Source organism: Protopterus annectens, chromosome 8.part1, assembly GCF_019279795.1.
Source record: "Protopterus annectens isolate FY-2018-M chromosome 8.part1, PAN1.0, whole genome shotgun sequence".
NCBI lineage: Eukaryota > Metazoa > Chordata > Ceratodontiformes > Protopteridae > Protopterus > Protopterus annectens.
In genome coordinates, this window is record NC_056742.1 from 381,758,681 (window position 1) to 381,781,132 (window position 22,452).

At 41.8% G+C, this 22,452-nt stretch overlaps 1 protein-coding gene across 1 annotated transcript in view; it reads left to right on the forward strand.

The window, feature by feature from the left end:
• LOC122810136 (T-cell immunomodulatory protein-like) overlaps nt 1–22,452 on the forward strand; it is a gene marked incomplete at its 5' end in the record, with an annotated part of 1,692,898 nt that overhangs the window by 591,970 nt on the left and 1,078,476 nt on the right. The window contains one exon of the mRNA XM_044081610.1: nt 150–300. Within this exon, the coding sequence (XP_043937545.1) occupies nt 150–300 (151 nt within the window). The remainder of the gene's footprint in view (nt 1–149; nt 301–22,452) is intronic.

Consider the following 22,452-nt stretch of genomic DNA (forward strand, 5'->3'; position numbering starts at 1 on the left):
ACTATTCATATTTTTTTCTAAAATAAGTGATCTGGTTAAATGTTTATAGTCGTATATAGTCTGTCATGGTTACACATATATGTTTTAATAGACATTCTTATCTGTCATTCTTCTGAAAAATTAACAATTTTTTTTCTCCTGTTTCTCAGCAACCAACAAGCATTTCTGCTGGAGAATGTTCCATGCCCAAGTGGTGAATGCAGTAGTGTGGGTCGCATGTTTAAAGTCTACTGGGATCTCTCGGACTTAAATCAAATCAAAGATGCATTAGTGGCAACCTTCTTTGACATTTATGAAGATGTGAGTTCATTCTCTCCTACTTTGTCTGTGTTTAATAACATCCTGCCATATCTTATTCAAGCTGTGACTAAGAATATCTGTTCCCTGCTTTACCTGCAAAGCCTAATGAAATGCTAATGATGGCAGATTAGGTAATTAAGTAAGCTACCATAACCCTGAAGGTTAACTAAAGGCACATTCATCAAATCATGTAACTGATCTCCTGAGTGCTGAAAAGAAATGAGCTGCAAAACAGATTTACTACAAGTTTGTGTCATGCACGAAGCACTGCATGTAAAGAACATGTACAGGAAAGTTTTTTTTGTTTTGTTTTGTTTTAAGCTGTGCAGGTACAGCTCAGGAGAATGCAAAATATGCCCAAATGGGGTCTGCTGATCTGTTATGTATAAAACAAACTTCAGAAAATTTCAGCAAAACTAGCAACTGAGATTAAATAAATCATAATCTGCTGTAAATAAACAGCCAGTCATGTGGTACCTGTTTAGAAAAATGCCTTTTATTGTAGGTAGAAAACTCAAGCTGTTGTATTTCAAATACAAATGCATTTTATTGTAGGTAAAAAACTTAAGCTCTTGTATTTCGAACCTTTTATAAGCACCACATTATGAGTCAGTGTCAAACTGAATTCTCACAAAAAAACAGATGAACTTGAAAAAACTAAGGAAACCAGGGCAAATCCATTAGGTTTAAAAAGAGCATTGCTTTGATTGTGATACCTAATTGTGTACATGTGTACCTACAATTCTTGGGAAAGGCCTTCTAGTCATTATACTCCTTTTTATCTTAGCAGGAATGTTTGCTGTTTCTGCTTTTCTCCCCTGGCATCCACTGAAGAAGTATTTTATTGCCCAGTGGACCATTCCTCAATCCTCATAGTAAAATGCAGTCAGTCAGTCAGTAGGTAAATAATCAAATCTGTCTTATCAACATAGAAGCTGTTGCAGGTTAAACATCTGTAGAGGTTCATTTGTAATGAGCCTTGATTTGAATGGCAGTTTAGGCAGAAGCCAGATTATTCTGTCTTAATGAGCACATTGACATAAAGTGTGTCTTAAAAGCTAGAACACTAGCCTGCATTGAGTTTCTGAGACATTTGATTTTATTGTTTTACAATATTGGTACATCACATGAGAATTGCTGAGTTCTGGTGTGTTGTCATTTTTACTGGTATTAGAATCCACTGTCACTTAGAGGTTGCATTTGTTTTCCACTTATTGCAGAAGACATGCTTTTTAATACAGGTACAACAAAAATGGCAAATTATTTACACATGGTTAGGACTAAATGTTATTTAAATTAGTTTTTTTTTTCATTGTACTGAATATATTTTTTTGTTTTAAGGTTTTTAATTACGCTAGTCATGCTTTGTGCATATTTTAAAACAATCTGAAAATCACCAGGGATAATTTACCTACTTAAGAAAGCACTTTTTTCTGTTTAGCTGTACAGTACTGACTGAAGAGTGAACATCTGTTTGTAAGAACAGAGAGGTAATTGCATTTATTACTATCAAATGTTTGAGATCAAAATTACATAGTGGTACAGAGGTCTTTAATAATGCATTCAAGACAAAAAAATCTGACATGGACAGGTGTTTCATTGTTATATTTCATCAGTGCTTTTTCAGCAGGCACTACCTTGTACATTAAAACACAGGATATAAAAGCAGGTACCCGTTTTACTCCAGGAATAGTGTAGGGAATAGACATACTAAAAATCATGCAGTATTCCCAGGTGGACATACAGAAGACCCATCCAGATTCCAGAACAGTCGTGTCAAAATGCAGAAATGACATCACCACCATCAAATTAAGGTATTTTAAAAGTGACAAGTGAAAAAAAGCAATTTATATATGTTAAAGTCTGCTGAATATTCCAGTTGGCCTTTGCTAAAGGCCGTCACTGACCTGACCTTCTCAAGATTTACCCCACTGGCTTGTAGAATAGTTGTGGTGAATGGATGCTGTAGTCAAAGGGCATGACGTATGAGTAGTGATTGCAGACAAACTTGGTGAGTGGATACCATAAGTCTAGGGCATGGAGTCTGAGTGATGACCATTTCCATCCTGCAAATCCATTTTTATGTTTTTTTTTTCCTGCTCTTCTCTGTGGCTGACACATGACTCCAGCGTCTTATGGAACCTGTGCTTTGCTTTTACAGAGGCAATAGCTGTGGCTGTGGACCTTTTCTGGGATGACTGCATGCAGCTCCATGCTGTTTTTGCCTCCGAAGTGATAAGGCCATTGCCTGTATCATCAAGTATTACTTGCCTTTTGGTTGTTGCATTTTAAAGCCAAAGCTGTATCATGTGATAAACAGTGATACTGGTCTGTCTCAGAAATTTTTAGGCAGAAGAGAAATTCAGTCAGTTAACCAATGTGTACTACTTGTCAACAAACATACCCACAGTTCTCTAGAATTTTAAAATGGTGTCACTCATTTTAAATGGCCTTCACAAGAAAACTTGGTAAATTTTTTTGAAAGTTAGTATTGTATTTATAGTATATAGTAGTCCACGGTGGTGGTGCTGCGGTAGCGTTGTCGCCTCACAGTACGACTTTGTCCTGTTCTAGTCGCAGCTAGAGTGTCTTCTGTGAGGAGACATGCGTGAATAGGCCTACCTTCTTTGAAGGTTGTGTGTCAGGGCTGGCAACTCGGCACGTAAAAATCTACTGCCAGTCATTAGCGGACCGGAGATCCGCTGTGACGACCCCTAACCGGGAAAAAGCCGAAAGACACAACAAAAGTATTGTATTTATAGTGTGTTACCAGCACACTACCACACATTTTATTTTTACTAGTAAATACTGAATTATCAACATATATACATCCTCGCTGTGGGCAGTAAAATTGGAAAATAGTACGTTTCTGACTGTAATGTATCTCAGGTTGTAAATTCATATAAAAAGAAATAGTAGATTGATATTGCTGTCATGAAAAGAAGTCCCTTGTGTAAAATATTTCAAGTGGACCTGTATTGGAAATATTGACTTTAGAAAGACTTAAAATGGTCATGTGTACGAAGTTATGATGAATAAATGTTAAGACAGTTTACAGAACAACAACTAGCTAATACTGAAAAATAATTTTATTTTTGTCTTCTACTGATATCTGATATAGCACTAATGTCCCTATGATACCCTAAATGGTTAGTAGTTTTTGTTTAGCCCAAGATGACCTGATTGTGCTTCCATAAAGCAGTTTTGCTTTTTAGCTAAAATTTTTTTCTCATAGTTGTGCTCCCTGCCACCAACTATCTGATGTCATTCCTTGTTCCTTTTTCTCAAGTTTCTTGGTAAAGAACTCAGATTTACTGTTTTATTTAAGAATTTCTGGAGAGAATGTACACATTTAATCAGTTACTCAGTTAAGTTCTTTGCCATATTCTAAACAGACTTTTCATGTGCTCTTTTTGTTTCAGCTCCAAAGTCAGTACAGCAAGTAAGATATTTTTTGTGAGAATAAAGACCAATTTTTGTTTTTACTTAAGGTATTCTTCACTCATTTATTTGGTGAGCTAACATTGTCAGTTTTCCTGAGTATCCTAAGTTGCTTATTCACCTGAGACAGAACACCTGGCTTATCTGTGCCCAACTGTAGTTGCTATGCTGTTTTGCTATAGCAAAGGTTGTAGTAAATATTCAATCCCTATAAGTTAAAAAGTTTATGATCTCACTAACATGGACATTGTTTTTTTAGCTTTTGTGCGCCTGGATTCTTAACTCTAGTAGGCATGTAAGAGCTAGGGGACAGATGGCTAAGGAAACTGTTGTGAGATTTCATGCAAACCTAATATGTTTTCTATCGACAAAGCTAAATAGCATAGCCATGCCTCAGAAAGGGACTGACAGCAAAGTTATACACATAGCTGTATAGGGATCACTTTGTGGGAAAGAAGATGCACTGTTGACTAGGGAGTTTGTGATTAGGGTGTTGTCCTTTAAAAACAGTGCAGATGTTACTTGAAGTGTGTTTTCTATATAAATTGGTAATGCAATTCACTATGAAGCTGCAGTCTTTTACAACAGTGTCAAGAGCTTCACAAGTCATGTATGAGTTATCTGTCATCTTAGATGAATAAAAGGTGGTTGATCTCTTGGAGTTACATTGCTGGTGCCTTGTGTTCAGTATTATGTGGTTAAACAATAAATATGTAACACAAGCTTAGTTTGAGAACCTGTGGATTCCTGGGGAGTGATGAATTAAGTATATCCAGAAGTTAGTCACCATGAACAGCATTGCAGTAAATCCCTGACAAACTGTGCTCAGATGAATCTAGCATATGGTTAAGCTACAGCCTTCCGTTCCCACTTGGCTACAAGAGGACTCTTTAATGATGTTTTTATTTAAGCAGAAGGTCTTGATAAATGGTTGTTTCTTTTCTGTTTGTCAAAGTTTTGCCGTATTCTGCTTTCAGTAGCATGTTTCAGCCAAGTAGGGGAGAAAACATTTAAAAGTAAGGTAGATTTGATTTGCAAGAAACTCATTACTTTTATCCCGGAGCAGATGATGTCATGGAAAAAAATTGCTTTATACTTGCATGCAGGAGCATTTATTTTGTCTTTAGTACATTTAAACTACATTAATTTATCTTATCTGTCTTTCTAATGCCACATGGTTAATCTGCTACTGGCTGTTACATTTTGGTATGCTTTTTCATGTATTTATTAGTAGTTAGTTCACCAGGAAAGTATGTCTGGATGTGGCATATTTACAGCTGAGACAGTGTAACAACATATTATAGAAGTATTGTAAATGGCGTAAACAGGTTTTAAGGCAAACTATAAAGAAGACACTGGTAAAGGAGTGTGTTAAGTATATTGACAGCCTTTAACTAACTTGAGATGGCCAGAAAAAATCCCCACACCTTGAGAGAGTTTGGAAAGCATGTTAGCACACATTAGGGGCATCGCATGGCAAAGATTTGCCTTTTGCATGTGCTGTATATCTTGATTCAGGACAACATCAGGCGGAGTCCACTTTCTTGATCGAGTCACCAGAGTGCACAACTTACTGCATTACTGTGAAAATCCATCTCACACAACATAGACCATTCCTTTTCAGAAATGCTTATGAATTTCTGTAGAGGATACAAAGCGAACTTTGGTCCATTGGATGAAAGCCGTATAATTAGCCTTATGTATGATCCTTAATGCACATTTTCTAGTCTCTGTTGCTAGTGGCCATCCACTGTTTTAGTGTGGGCAAAGCACTTTGGGTGCTGTGTCTCAAAATAAGTATTATGATAGAAAAGAAGTATACCAGATATGTATACCTAGGGGTTTTAGGTACAAATGATTGGCAAATATTACAGGTTTTGTAAGCATGTTCTGCACTTAAGCAAGAGACATACTAGGAGTAGAGATCCTTATAAGAAATGTGCTTACCACAATCAAACTTTCCTCTCCTAGCTGACTTATAACAGTATTAAATCACAATCACTTCAAGAAAAAGCAGAGGTTTCCCAACAGGGCACTTCTCTGAACAAGTGAAGGGACAACAATAACAATGACAGTACAAAGAACAGACTGATTGGGTGCGAGACCTGTGTTTCGACTGGGGGTAAGATAGTCTGAGGTTTTCCACACTCATGTCTCCCTATGTACCCTTATACCTGTGGGCTTAGGACATGCATTGGACATATTGGCTGCATGAAGGCTTTGGTACCAAGGCCAGATGTCCAGGTTAATTGCAGAGATAATCGCAACAGCTTGGAATACTGCAACTGTAATTGGTAGGACAGCTACTATTATGGTAAGTTGTTACACAACTGTACTATACGAAAGCACAACTTTTTAATGCAGCAATGGAAAAGAACGTGTTATTTGGAGCTTCCTCTGCTAAGTTTTTAAAGAAATTTCTTGAAAAAGGAAGTTAATCTTTGAGGTTTTTCCATCTAGCCCAGGGTCGTTTTACAGGAAGCAGGTCTCCTGAATTCAGAATGCTTTCTCTGCAGTCTCTCTTACTGCTCATTACTCCTTTCAGTTTCCTAGTAATTCTAAACTTAAAAGTTGCCTATACCCACATTCTGTTTCACAAGGACTTCATATGCTTTTAAAGATTTTCTGTGCTGGTTCACATTTTCAGTTTCCTGCTTTATCCTTTAGTTATCAACACCTCCAAGAGTATTTACAAAGAGCCTGGCACCAATAATAGATCATTGCAGGTTATAGGACATTGACATTTTTCCATATTTAGACAACTACCTTAGTTTTGCACTCTTTTTCCAGGCTTTCAGGATTTGTTAATTTCATAAAGAACCAGCTTCTCAATCTTGGGTTTCAACAAAACCTAGAAAAATCATCCCTCATACCACCTCACAGCATAGTGTTTCTAGGCCATCTTTTAGATGCATTCCTCATGGTGGCCTTTCTTCCTCAAGACCAAGTAGATCTCTAGAAGGAACAGTTCCCGATATTTCACAAACAGGTTCACCCAGTAGATAGGGACTGTCTCAGAATATTAGGATTTATGACATCCACAGTTTTCATGATTTCCTTGCCCATTAATATATATGAGAAAAATTCATTGGTTCCACATATCAGTATCAACCCAACACCAGCACCTTTTCTTCTTTCAAATTCTGGTGCCAAGTTTTGTCAAGAAGGTGATTCGCTAGTGAATAAATCTGCTATCCTTTAATCCTTGTCTCCCTTTCAGCACTCCAGTTCATACTCATTCTGTAACCACAGAAGCATTATATTTTCCATGTGGAACTGTTGCAAAAGAGGTAAAAGTTCAAAGTTTATGGAACCATCAGAATAAAAATAAGTCCATAAACATCAAAGAAATGATGGGATTATGAAATGCCCTGAAATTTCTGAACATTCTGTGGAATCTAGGACCTCTGTTTGTCATCACAGATAACACTACAGTCATGTGGATCATAAAAAGAGGAATACTAGATCATAGCACCTTTGCTTTTCAGCAATGCTAGCCTGGGATTTGGCCCTATAGCACAATCTGTCCTACAGGCTATTTACATTCCATCAGAGCAGTATTTTGTTGTAGACAAGCTGATTAGCAGTAGTCCAGGCCCCCACTAAAAATCATCCTCCTGTGGGAAACTCCACAAGTAGATCTGATTGCCTTCATTCTAACAGACAAAGAAGTTCTGCTTCAGGGCTCATTGCTTAAAGGCCTGGAAGATGGATGCATTTTCATTCCCATGGACAAAAATGTTGAACCTGTATGCTTTTCTACCTTGTCCTCTGATAACTAGAGTCTTTTAAAAGATCCAAAAGGACTCTCTAAGGCTGATACTGGTAACTCCCTTTTGGCCTAGGCAACAATAGTTTCCTTCTTTTGAAAATGGCCAAGGGCAATAACCACAAGATCTGATGTTTTTAATCTTCGTTCATTCCTTACTGATGGGTTATCAGTTCCGTCCTTGGAACTGAGCCAGCCAATGTCAAGCTCGCATCAGCCAAAAACTCTCAAGGCAAGGTCCTACCCAGAATGCTCTGCTCCCTGTTGCCTCAGATCTCGTTTGCCATGTTGCTGTACAGCCGTCAAGCCAATCTCTCAGCTAAGTGTCTAATTTTTTGAAAGTTTATATATTGTTCTTACTCTAAATTTTTCTCAAAAGTTTATTCTAATATTTTCCTTCCCTATCGCACCCTTTAGACTCTCTCCCTTTATTTTTTCCTTTATTACCCTCCTTTCTTACCTTGTGGTAATTATCCATTGCCATCGTTAGTAATCCTTCCTTTTCTCTTTTTACCTTTTTTTGGGTAGCCTTTCTTCTTCCTTTTGGTACTGTTCTTCTTCTCCAAACCAGTTATGTCAGATAAGAAAAGTAGTATTGGTTTCAAGCAGTGTAAGGATTGCGGCCATAAGTTACCACTTTCCGATGGCCATGACTTATGTGTCTACTGTCTTAATGTCTCCCACTTGACTGTAGATCCTCCATGTGGGATTTGTAAAAATTTCTCTTCCAGGACTCTCAATGAGAGGAAGAATAAGTTAATATTGAAAGGTCTACTCAAGCCTCCTTTCTCTGAGGCTATATCTGGGTCGGAGGGCTCACCCCCTCCTGTTAAACCCAGCAAGAGGCGTTCTTCCTCATCAAAATCACTCCCTTCTTCTCCCTCTGGAGATCGTAGGGAGTCGACTCACAAGAAGGTGAAATTGATTACTACTCTGGCGCTGCCACCTGAGACTCTGTCGGCTCTAGGCTCGGCACCACCCCAAATGATTCTGACTACAGCCATGTCTCCCTTATCGATACGGCACCGGAGTTCCTGGTGCAGACAACTATGGTTCCGACAGCTCTGTTGGAACCCTTCACGGCACCATCAATACAGGTTCAGTCACCTTGGGCACCATTGGTACAGTCACTTTCAGCTCCAAGTATGACTCTTCTGTACTCCACGGTGCAGACATTTTCGGCACCAGCATGTGCTTCAGTGCAGTCCTCCTCGGCACCGTCCTTGCCGGTGCAGACACTTTTCACTACGGCACTGTACCCTTTGGGGCAGACCTTTGCCTTTACGGTGCAGACACCTTCAATTACTACGGAGCAGACATGCTCGGTGCAGACTTTTCCACACCGTTTTCTTCGGTGCAGACATCCTTGGCTCTGGGCTCTGCACCTATTGAATTAGCAAGGAACAAATATTCCCCTTCACTGGATCCTTTTGTTAGATGTCAGTATAGTCCTTTCCTAGAAAGGCCAGAATCACCATCAGCTTTCTCCATGAGGTCAACTAAGAGTCTCTCTGAACAGGATGCATTGCAGCTTGTCGACCAGTTGCTTGTGGCCAGAGGTCTCTCCCAACCGTCGAAGTCCATGTTTCCTCATTCAGGTGAACGTATATTTCCTCAAACCCCAAAGTATACTCCTCCTTCGACTTCCACTCAAGTCTTGAAGCCTATTACTCCGACAGCAGCTTCCCTTCCTCCCACTCCAATAGTGGATCTCACTTTGGAACCAGAGTTGTCCTTGTGGCCTTCATTGCACTGGGCATCGGGCTCTTCTCAGACCAGTGGCTGTGCCGTTTGGGAGGGAATTCTTGGTTCCACGCCATTTGTTTTCTATGGCACTTTCCAGGGATGCTCTCTTATGGTTCACGGTCCTCTTGAGGCTCCTGGTCTGGGGGTGGGCTCGTCGGGGCGGTGTGTGACCCCAGTTCCAAGGTTGTCGCTCTCGGTTCCGGGCTCCCATCCCTCCTTGGGGGGGCCGGCCTTCCAGGTCATGGAGAGGGTGCTTGCTTCCGCTGGCAAAGCTCACATGTTGGAGTCCTCTCCCCCCTCTTTGCCGCAGCTGTCACAAGCTTCAACTGCCAGACACTGGGCACAAGAGCCTCAGGTTTCTCCTCCTCAGGAGACCCCCTCCTTGCGGTCTTACCCAGAACCTCCCACTGAGGAAGTACCCCGCAAAGCATCGTGTAGGAGGAAACACATGGACTCCACTGAGGAGTCATTGACCAATGATATGGATTTTGATGACAGGGAAGGGTCCCCACGGTCACCCTCTGATGAGGTGTCCTTTAGTGACATCCTTGAGATCCTTAGACAGAGGGGTGACTGGAAGCCCTCTAATCCTTCCTCTGAGGAATCCATATTCCTGCAGGCTTTTTGTGCCTGGCCCCCTACCTCCTGGGTCACCCCACCTGCCAATGAGCTTGTCCAGCTCATCGTCCAGTGCGCATGGAAGGCCTCTGACACCCTGGAAGCAATACCTAAGAGACCAGATAAAATATTATCGCCCCCAGCTGAGCACCCCCATTGGTCATGAGGTCTTCCAGTAGATGCTATGGTGGTGGCAGCTGCTACTAAGAAGGATTTGGCAGAAGAGAGCCAAACTGTCCATCCACCCAACAAGTAGTCCCGGGCGATTGACAGATTAGGGAAGCATGTGTGTTTGCTTCATTGACCTTTGCCATAAGGTCTTTGAATTATTTGGCACATTTTACCAGGCTTCAGCGAGATCTTATCAACCAGCTCTCTGAAACCTTGGCAGGAGCTGTTTCTGATGAAATCCGTGATAATGTGGCTTCTCAGATAGCCACCGTGGAGTCCATTTCCAACTCTTCTATGCGTCTTATTTCTGATGCAATGGAGGTGGTGGCTAGAGCAGCAGGCACAGGTATAATCGCCAGATGACATGCCTGGATGTACCTTTGTGACTTTGCGGACTCCTTTAAGGATTCCTTCATGAATGCCCCCATAGAGGCCACTTCTTTGTTTGGCCCTAAAGTCAAGGATACACTGGTAAGGTGCAAACAAGATGGCAAGACACTGTCTGCCATGGGTGTCAGACACTCCACTCCTCAACGATTCTACTCCAGAAATCAGAGGAATGAAAAGATCTGGCACAAGAAATCAGAGTTCTTTCTGGAATGCATGTGCCGAGTTCTCCCCTAGAGGCAGAGGGGGAAACTCCAATGGAAGACTTCCCATTTGGGGCAGAGGAGGTCAGTGAAACCGAGGTTCCAGAGATTCTTTCTCTGGCCAACCCTATCAGTGCTCCTAAAGCATTGCCTGACTGCTCACCTCTGGAAGTGGTCGGGGGTTGTTTCTCCTTGTACCCCACTGCCTGGCAAAAGATAACCGACTCTTGAGTACAACGGATAATATCCAGAGGCTATCACATCCCCTTCCTTCTTTGCCCAGTCTCATCAAGAGTATTACATGACATTCCACCCAGTCAAAGGGAAGTAGCAGCACATGAAATCCAAAAGCTGCTACAAAAAAAGAGTCATCCATATGGTTCCCCCAGACCAGATAGGATCCGGTTTTTACTCAATGTTCTTTTTAGTGCCAAAAAAGACAAGGGACTGGAGACCAATTCTGGATCTCAGTACACTAAACAAATTTGTAAAAACAGAGAAATTCCAGATTGTCATGGTTCAGTCTATCCTTCCTCTTCTGGAAGAAGATGATTGGATGTGCTCTGTAGATCTTTAAGATGCGTACTACCACATAAAAATGGACAAACACTCAAGAAGATAGCTCTGCTTCTGAATAGGAGCCAGTCACTACCAGTTTCAAGCCCTGCTCTTCGGTCTCTCTACAGCCGCCAGAGTGTTCACCGCTCACTTGCGACTTCAAGAATTCCAGGTGTTTCCATATCTAGACCACTGGCTCCTCACTGCCCCCATCAAGCGTCTACTGAAAGAAACCCTGCAGTGTACTCCCCTAACAGCTTGAAGCCTGGGAATCACCATAAACTGGGAGAAATCCAACACAACCCCAACTCAGTCTTTGGAATTTATAGAGGTGCTGTTGGACACGAGAAATTGCACAACATCCCTTCCAGAACACAGGCTTCAGAGAATAAGACAAGTTCAAAAGTTCAACCGCTGCTCTGTCACCGCAAATCCCCAGCTAGATCTATACTCCAGCTATTGGGGTCAATGGCAGCCTCGATTACCATTGTTCCTCTAGCCAGATTCCACATGGGGCTCCTTCAATGGCTACTTCTCACTCAGTGGTACCCTCGACAAAATCCTTTGTCCTTTCAGGTAAGTGTAACTCAGATTTGCGAGCAAGATTTACTCTGGTGGATATCTTGAAATCCCCAACAATGGTCTCGCCCTTTCAACCCCCACCAACCGATAGCCACTGTGACCATGGACACCTCCCTGATGGGGTGGGGGGGGGGGCTATGTTAGGGAAACTCGGTCCAAGGCATCTGGTCGAAGACAGAGGCCCTTTTGCATATCAATATCCTGGAACCTGAGGGCGGTGCTTCTAGTGTTGCAAGCATTTCACTCCATCCTTCCGTCAGGGACTATTATGATCCAATCAGACAACATGTCAGTGGTCTGGTTCATCAACAAACAAGGTGGCACCAGATCTTACCTGTTATGCCGAGAGGCCTTGAGAATATGGCAATGGATGATAGCTTACAACCGCTTTCTATTTGCAACACACATTTCCGGGAGCTCCAAAGTGATAGCGGACAAATTGAGCAGGTGCATTCTACAGCCTCACGAGTGGTCCCTCAATCCTCTGATAGCGGCAAAAATCTTCAACCACTGGGGCCAGTCTTGCTGCGACCTATTTGCCTCCCCAACCAACTACAAGTACAACAACTACTTTGCCCTGATCCCCCCCTTGGAGACAGTCACCCAGGGACGCTCTAGTCCATGCTTTGCCCTTGGGTCTTCTTTATGCTTATTCTCCTCATCCCCCAATTTCTGAAGAAAGCATGACAGTTGAAAAGCAAAGTGATCCTCATTGCTCCATATTGGCCTCGACAAGTCTGGTTTCCCTTCCTCTAGCCTCACCTGCTAGATCAACTGTGGATCCTCAATCCATCCCCAGTGTTGATCTCCCATCCATAGGGTTTGATTCACCCCAGTCTAACAACCCTGAAACTGACAGCTTGGTTTCTGCACTACCAATGATTGCCAGGCATGAAAACCTTTCATCCCCTGTGCACAATATTCTTATTGCATCTCTTAAATCATCCACCAGACTAGTCTATCTTAACAAATGGAAAAGGTTCTCTCTATGGGCAGCAAATAAACAATTAGACCCCTTTTCAGCCCCAGTCTCGATGGTATTGGATTACTTATCACCTCTTTTCCACTCTGGGGTGCCTGCCTCTACTATCCGTGTACATTTAGTTGCCATCTCAAATTTTCATATTAGTTTTCAAGATTCTTCACTTAAGACACACAGACTCTGTAAGACTTTCTTGAAAGGGGTTATCCACCTAAAACCTTCTTTTAGAGAACCCGTACAACCTTGGGATTTGGCTTTGGTTCTGCAAGTTCTAACAGCTCCTCCCTTTGAACCTGCATCTTCATGTGATGTAAAATATCTCTCTTGGAAAACTTTGTTTTTGATTGCAATCACATCGGCCAGGCGATTGTCAGAACTTTAGGCCTTATGCTTCAAACCTCCGTATTTTATCTTCCATAAGGATAGGGTGTCACTGAAAGCTAATTCTACCTTTTTACCAAAAGTGGTGTCAGAGCGATCTTTCAACCAGTCTATTGACCTTCCAGTGTTCTTCCCTAACCATTCTAACAAGGGGAGAGTGTTGCCTGCACTCCTTGGATGTTCATAGGCAATTACGATTTTATCTGGACAGAACAAAATCTACCCGTAAATCAGACCAACTGTTTCTGGCTTTTTTTGGTCCTAGACAGAGTCATCCTGTATCAAAAGTTACATTGGCTTCATGGTTGAGAAATTGTATAACCTTTATCTACAACAAAAACAATCTCACCTTGCTTCATAGAGTCAAAGCTCATTCTACAAGATCTATGGCAACTTCAGCAGCTTTCCATGCTAAGGCTTCCCTCAATGATATTTGCTCAGCTGCAACTTGGGCTAAACCTCATACATTTATTCTTCCTTACAAATTGGACTTGGCCTCCAGAGGTAGAGCTTCCTTTGGCTCCATGGTACTCAGGAATGTCCTTCCACGAGGGCCACCCAGGAATACAGGTAGCTGAGGACTGTCCCATCAGTAAGGAGTGAACGAAGATTAACATCATCAGATAAAGAAATTATGTCTTACCATAATGTTCCATCTGTGTTGTTGTTGTTCGCTCATTCATTACTTCCCACCCTCCATCCCCCATCCGGAGGTTCTTGGTTGATCTCATGTGCTCCTTTCTTGGAGGTCTGTTATGACCAGAGGTAGCCTCTACTTTTATCTGTCAACTTGCAAACTCGATCTGAGGTAACAGGGAGCAGAACATTCTGGGTAGGACCTTGGCTCGAGAGTTTTTGGCTGACGCGAGCTTGATATTGGCCGGCTCAGTTCTGAGGACGGAACCAATAACCCATCAGTAATAAATGAACAAAGATCAACAACACAGATGGAACGTTATGGTAAGACATAACTTCATTTGTCTTCAGAGTATGGACTTACCCACACAAGACCGAGGTTCTGTGATTCACACCATCCTTTAGCAACTTTAGCTTACAGCCTGAATGTACCTTTAAGGCACTTTTTTCTTGAAGACATGCAACAGGTATTAACGGAGGTTAAGAAACCTGCTGCTAGAAAATCATATTTGGTTGACTGGAGAAGATTTTCTGGCTGGTGCCATAGCAGAAACCAAAATCATTTAAAGACTGCTCGTATACCTTTACTTTTTTAAATATTTGTGTTATTATCCTCAGGCCTTACTTACACTTCCATTAAGATTAATCTTTTGGCCATTTCTGTTTGTCCATCCATAGACCCTTCATTTTTTTCTCATCTCAAGTGAAAGAGTTTATGAAAGGGATATAATATTTTTGTCTACCTAGAAAGTAGGTGGCTCCTTTGTTGGGTCTTAATTTTGTTCTGGAAAAAAATGCATTTTTCTCTCTCTTGAACCAGCTTATGCTGCTACTTTAAAATGTCTTATGGAAAATGATGTTACTCATCGGTCTGACTTTTGCAAGAAATTTGATTTGCAAGGTCTTATGGTGATTTAGACCTATCTCACCTTTCTTAAGGGTAAGGTACCTTGGCCACTCAGCCTGTCTTTTATGGCTAAAGTGGTTTTAGATTTCAACTTGAATCAATCCATTCATCTCCCTGCACTGTATCCAGAACAAAAAATAAGAGAGAAAATTCTACGTATTCTGGGTGTTTACATACAAATCGGAAACTATATTGACAGGACGTAGGACTTCAGAAATTCTAATTGCAATTGCTTTTCTTATGAAGTAAGAAAGAAGGGACAATCATTTTCAAAACAGACTACTACTAAATACCCTGTAGAGCTGAAGGGATGTTACAGTACTGTTTTGTGCAAATCCACTGCCCTTTGCACTACTTCTGTGGCACATCTCACCAATTTGGGGGCACTTATATTAAATGCTTACCTTGGATAAGGAGAGATGGAACTTTGGATTATTTGTCTTCTAGAGTCTTTTATTAGAAATTAATGTTTTTTCCAGGAAGTGCTTAGAATCATAACCTTCTGTTTTCATGAGGATAGGCCACTTATACTGGTCAACCTCCTCTCAAATGGTTTTCCTTCTTCACAAGACAGTTTGGAGCAGAATGCTTTACTGTCCAGCTTAGGTCTGTCTTAGAGGCCCCAACAGATCCACAGACTTTCAGTTGACATAGTCATCATCCTCCTTTTTCCTGCTTTTCAAGATGGAATTAGAGTGTAGCATCAACTGTCTCAACCTCTCTCAATTCAGTACCACTGTCTTACCTTCATTGAGCTTTGACTGTCTCAGGATTCTGTCACATAGTCCATCCACCTGTTGCCTTCTTCCCATCTCTCCCTAATCTTCAAAGGCCGTGAACAGGCTTGACAAAGTACTTTTTTCTTCTGTTATCAAGATTTTGATGGTTCAGCTGTCCTTGAAAACGCTGTTATTTTTTTTTTCTTGGCTTTAATGAGTGGAAGGCATTTAAGACGAGGGTCATTGTGGTTACCCGTAGTCCATTCTGTCTTTGGCATGGTTGATATAGTGGCTAGTACTGTGACTACTTCCTTCTGCTTCTGTAGGACTTTCTAGTTCAGGCTGTTCTCATTTTATAAGAGTTGCACCATACCATTTTATGTAATCTGTGTTAGGTCATTCTGGTGAGCCTTCTCATGATACCATTGAAAACCCTCTGAGGACGCAAGGTAAGCCATTGTCCGTGGTGGGAAATATTTATCTTTTTCCTTTTGCTTTTTCTGTAAATATAAACTTTTGCTTAGTAAGGACAAGCTACCTAAATGCCAACTGCCAGGCTACTGTCCACCACTGGGCATCATGTTGGCTGTCTGGCTAAGCACTTGATCTGTTACTACTATTGGGAGCTTTTAAGTGTGTGGTTCTCTTGAGTTCATCTCACTTTTGGAGAAACATAACCTCTGAGTTTCAAGTCATAGATATCATGAAGGACCATATCCTGCAGTTGCTTTTGATCCCCCCTCGTTTTGTTCTTCTCTGACTAATCAATGTGTCAGAAGTGTTGCCAGTGAAATACTAACCCATCCTTCAGAAAGGGAGATACATTTTTTATCCTCAAGCTAGTTCTGTAGAGAGCAAGGTGGGGTGTTAAAGGTAGCTCAGACATTGTGTGACTTGTTTCCAAAATATGGTGGAATCAGGAATAATTTAGTATGATGGAGGACAATTTAAATGAATCCCATATTAGCCATTTGGAATCACTGAAATGCTGTTAAAGTGAAGATTGGGTTGGCTCTGTTTGCAAAATTATATGTTGGAATTTAATTTTGATGTTAGTCTATTGGCCTGTTTTCTGTGTTAATCTCAGAAATGTTGTGGCTGAGTCTGTATTTTTAAGCCAGAATGCTTTTGTTTTATGTTTGCTATGTAGTTATATAATTTGTTTAGTGGCGGAGTTCTTTACATGCAGGGTGAGGTCAGTTTTTTCCTTTCTTAGTTCTTTGGATTTACTGCATGGTTAATGTCACCATTAGTATATTTCAGAATGATAGTTACTGCTGGAGGTCTTGCTTCTGCATCAGTGTTTTTGTTTTTTATGTTTTTCCCCCATCTTGTAGATTTTTTTCGTATTGGATTTCACTAATTGGCATGCATTCTTGGAATCGATCCAGGCCCACACATTCCTGCTATTAAGAGGAATGCTGGAGTTGAGAGAGCAGACATCCTGTACTGTATGTGTGAGGAGGATCAGACCTATCTTCTGTGCTTGCTGATACTTAAGGCAGTGAAAGTGTTCATGGTTCTTCTGGCTCATTTCTGTTTGCCTTGTAGTGGACTGTGCTCCTCAGATGTCTGACAATTCATCATTCCCTCTTTCATCTTTTCATGGTCTTCAGATTCTTGCTGCTCTTTGTTTTCTTGCTTGGTCTCAGCCCACAACCTTGAAATGGAAATACCTTCCTTGCAGCTAGCCAGTGCTGGCCTTATTCTTTGACCCACTACTAAAAGTTCATGTGGCCCACTATAGATGTTTGCAAAAACAGGGTCAGTGGATTGCAGGGGAGATAATTGTTAACGTCTGTCTTGTGATGCTAAATGTGGTTTCCATGATGTTCCTGATTCTGAAGGCCTGAAGCTCATTCCACCTTCCATGAGGTTGGACAGAATGAAGTTGTAGTAGGGTTTTGAACATGCAGAGATAGAGAACATTTACTTGTTTTGAAGCCCATTATCTGTTTGTCCTAACTTCTCATTGGAACAATTGAAGATAACTCTGAGGCCAAACCTCAGGCTAAGGGAACATTTTATAGTCCCTGGGGTTGAATGACTTGAGAATTAATATATTTAGAGTCACTTGGGTGTAGACATGCTTAAGGGCTTGTCCCTGCAAAAAAAAGCTTTTTGCCTAAAGTCAGTGTTTAATAAAGTGTAACATATTTAGGTTGGAGCTCCATTCAACTAGAAAAAACCTTCATGGTGTAGGAGTGGGGCACTAGCAGCTGTGTCTTTCTGCCTCACTCTCCACAGTTTAGGGATATCGAATACCGTGGCAAACATTTTAAGCTGTAATGTGAGCCCATTTCTTATAGCTGTGTCTATGTCAGGAGACTGTTTAAGTGCTCTTCAAGAAGTATGACACTATCCAAGTTTGGCTTCCTCCAGCAGTGAAGAGTGAGTTGGTTTAGAGAGTAAACAGTGTCTCAAGAAATTGGTTGGCAAGGATTCTGTGTACTTGCCCCCAAGTTTTGTTATTCCTTCACCTTCTGGTGAAATTGTGCCTAGAAGGCCATAACTAATTTCCATTGCCCTTTGTGTGACCCAGTCTGATGTTGGTTTTAGTTCTTTTGAATTCTCACCTGCTTGGAGGTAATTCTAGTTTGAATGATGAGAGCTCAGTGTTGTCAAGTGAATTCCTCCACCACCTGATGGTTTAGCTCCTTAAAACACCTAATTTGATTGTCTGGCCTGGATTCAATTTGGGGGATCCTGGAGGCTGCCACAGAATCCTATGCTAGTCTCATTTGGAAGGCCAAGAGGGAGAGATTTTCAGTTAAGATCATGAAATATCCACTTCCACTGCAATCTGTGAACCTCAGGAAGTGCCTTCCTTGCCTCGGACATCTATCTGCCCTTGACTTTAATTATTCCACCATTAAGGTGCATGTTTCAGTTCTTTTGGCTACCTGTGGTTTGACAAAAGCCAGAACTTTGGCTGAATACAGATTAATATAATTATTTTAATGGGAGTCTTCATCTTGGCCTCACTCCTCCAACCCCCCCCCCCCCCGTAAAGGATCCAGCCTTCATCTTCCTTGTGACTTGCACTTTATAACTGACAAACAACCACATCAGAGGTATACCACACTTGGATTTTGGTGCTAAAGTTTGTAAACCCAAAAGACAACCTCCTCTAAGCTGTTGTCAGCTGTGTGTATTTTGGATTTGCATATTCTTATGTATAAAGAGCCTTATTTAGCCTTTCTTGATGGATATGGTCCAGCTGAAGGTGGATTCTCATTTCCTCCTGAAACTTGTTTCTGAGCATTCATTGGACTAATCTGCTAACAACACAGTGCTCTCAGTGGCTCAGAATAAGAGAAGAATGTGTACCCCATACCCTAGGTGGGCTCATTGCCATAGTTAGGAGTATCGTGTTTGTGTACTTTGCTTTATGTAAAGAAGGTGTGGTTATGATCAAGCAAATCTTTTCTAAGAGCTATGTTCATGGTCTAACCTTTTGCAGTCAAAGTCTAGCTGATCTCTGGCCATTGTTCTGAATATGAATTCCAGTTGATTCCTTGAACTAGAGGTGTGAAGCCATGACTAACCCACGCAGCTTGGGTTTGAATAGCAGTGTGGGTACTAGATGAGCTAACTGTGAGAGAAAATGGAGAGCCTATACACACTTGCCTCTCTCTCTCTGGGAAGAAAGGAGAGTTCCATGTCCTAGGCAGTTTGACAATTTACAAGCCCCACTGGAGACTGGAGACTTTCTTAAGATGCTTGACTTAAAGAAGGATCAAGTTTGAGTTGATGCCAGCTAAGTGTGAATTGACCCGCTGCAGGCCATCCAGCCCTCCCAAGGTGTATACCCTTACATCCCTCCCAAGGTGTATACCCTTACATAAGGGGGGTATTGGTTAGGACATAGAGAATACCCCCACCATTTAGTGCTACGATTGTTGCAGCATGCTCACTTCTGTCATAGGACACTGGCAATGCATATTTCTGCTGAGCTTATTCTCCCTGCAAAGGGTCAGTCTGTGATAGTGTCACCAGTGCATGAGGATCTGAGAACGACTGAATAATGTGGATGAGCTTGGGACATCAAGCCCGAAGTGATAAGGACGGAGAAAAAAAAGAAATTTAATTTTACAACAGGGGTGTGGTTGTGTTAAATGTTTGTCTCAGAAGTATGTCATCACTTGATTTCTGTAGCACAGATACTCATCTTCCATGTACCCTTTCGCCAAGAACTGAACTTCAGGTTATCACTCCTAAGATGAGTGCATAAGTTAGCGAGGCAGTTCTTCAGGCATTTTGTCTTGAATCTCTTCTGCTTATAAGAGTTCTTTTGCTCTCTGAGGTAAGTCTGTTTTCTGTTTACAGTTGTGCTCAAGTGTTCTGCTCACTGCATAGAGCCTTGGGAAGGGCATTGTAACAAACAAGGGAGCACTTGCCATGTCAGTTCTGTGAGAAGACATTCTATAGTGGGTGCTTTAATCCTCTTTGTGTCATAGCGTTCCAGCGTTCTTTTCATTGATGGTGTATCCCAGTGAAATCAGAAGTCTTTTTACAAATGCCAGATGCTGCAGTAGCGATTCCTGACTGTGCGCCTGAATCAGGTAATCATCTAAGTATGGGTAGATTTGAATATTTCTCTGAATGAAGTATGTAATGGCTGGAGCCAGGCATTTTGTGAATACTCTGGGTACAGTAGATAAGCCAAAGGGAAGTGCAGAGAACTGATAGTGCATAGAGCCTGCCTTGAAACGTAGATATTTCCTGCAAGACTCCCTTATGGGGATGTGCAGATAAGCTTCTTTTAAGTCTAGGGTGACTAACCAAGCATCCTTGGCTAGCATAGGAGGAAGCTGTTGCAGTGTAAGCATTTTGAATTTTGGGACCACCAGAAAGGTATTGAGAATTGATAGATCCAGGATAGGGCGCCAAAAGCTCTCTTTTCTGGGCACAAGGAACAGTCTGGAGTAGAAACCCTGTCCCCTTTGTTTTACTGGAACAAGTTGAATAGTCCTGATATGGAGAAGGGAAAGTACTTGCTTTTGAGCCTCTGCCCACTGGTTTGGATGAAGGTCTGGCAACCCGATTGGGGATGGCAGTGAGTGGAAGTAGAATCTGTATCCCTGGGATACAATGTTTAGAACCCATCATTCGTGAGTAATGGACATCCAGTTTTTTGCATGAAGGGCGAGTTTGCCTCCTAGGGGCGCAAGTGCTTGGGCATGGCTGGGAAGGATAATTGGAAAGTCATTGTGAACTTTTTCCATAAGGGGGTGGCCTGCCACTCCTTAGTTTTGAGGTGGAAAGACTCCATTATTTAGATCTCTGCATACCCTGAGACTGTAGTCTTGGTTGTCTGTTTCCCCTGGGTTTGGACTGAGAAGGCCTGAAAGGGACTGGAAAGGACCAGTTTTTTGAAGGCCAATGACTACTGAATCTAGGTGGCTGCACCTGTAAGAAATCTTTGACGGTTTGCATAGATTTAGCTTTTTCTTCCATCTTTTTAAGAACTTCTTCGGCTTTTGTGCCAAACATACGCCCCTGATTTAATGGAGCGTCTAGTAATTTTGCTTTGACATGGTCTGGCAAGACTTGTTCCTTTAGCCAAGCATGCCTTCTCAGTACAGACCCAGTGACAGCAGCCCTGCAAGATGCTTCTAAGGCATCAAGCCCACACTGCAAAGTATGTTTACTAACTTGGTTTGCAGAATGCATTAACTCTTGTAAGTCTTTATTTTCTGCACAATCTGGAAGTAACACAATTTTTTGTTTAATTAGTTCCCTAATATGTTGCTGGTACTTCAACATGTGAAACTGGAAATTCAAAGCCCTGATGGCAAGAGTTGCAGAGTTATATAACTTCTTACCCCATCTGTCTAAAGCTCTAGAATCCCTGTCTGAAGGGGTAGGGTTTTTGGCTGGAGTAGCCATAATGCCTTTAGGTCCCTGGGAAATGGTGTCTGGATCTGCAGTAGGATTCTTAAAGAGAAATACTGTGAGAGTCCGGTACTCTGTAGTGCCTGTCAGGTTTTCTAGGAGCTGGTGGTAAAGTGTCAGGAGTAAGACTGGACTCCATGAAGACATCATCTACAATATCCAGGACAGGGGGTATAGCTAGAGACCTGTGCTGAGGCAAATCTAAAAATTCTCTGAATCTCTTTTTGGACTGAGGATAGTCCTGGCATTCCCAGCGGAAATGCTTGCTTAAGGTATGCAAGGTTTCACCAAAAGAAAAATCCTCTGGAGGGGAGGCAGAGGGAATCGATTCCTCTGCATCTGAATCCTCATAGGTAGATAAGGATATGTCCTGGTAATCAGAAGGGTCAGAGTCAGACTCCTGGTCTGTAGATTCAGAAGGAAGTTCAATTCTTTGTCTTTTAGCAGGGGAAGGCTGGCTTCCCTTAATTAGAGTAATAAGGTCTTCAGCCATTCTAAGCATTTGTTTTTGTGGTATGGGAGCTTAAGCATGCATTTTGGACTATGGTTTTCTAGGCGTAGTGCAAACACTGGGCCTGAGAAACTCAGTAGTTTTAGTCGAAAATGAAGTTGTCAGTTTAATATGAATATTGGTAGGTTAGAATACACCCTCAGAAGCTGGTGCCTGCACAGCAGCTCCGAACCCATCCAAGGTAGAGACATCTGCAAGTTCTATAGTCAAAGAAGCATCTCGCGGCATACCGGACTCCAAATGGGTCTCAGCAGAGGCCTGCGAATCTGTAGAAGTGAGCATCAGGTGGTGCAAAGGCGCCTCAGTGAGTACCAGCAGACTGGCGACTAGTTTAACGGAAGCGTTGTCGGCAATTTTTTTTCCTATGCGGTCTGTCTCTGTCTTTGTCTTAGCGCTTTTTCGGAAGATCGGTAGTCGGATGGCCTACTGAAGCCGTTTCGGAATACGGAGAAGAGCTTAAGAATTTAGCTACATAAATAGCTTGACGATGAATGGTTCAGGCGTTAAACAAGGCACAAAACCGACAGCGAGAGACGTCGTCTGGGCTGAAACAGGTGATGCAGTAAGAATGAAAATCTCTGTGAGATATTTACTTTCCACAGGCAAGACAATTGTTAATTTTTTCTGACATCGGTTAGAGCAA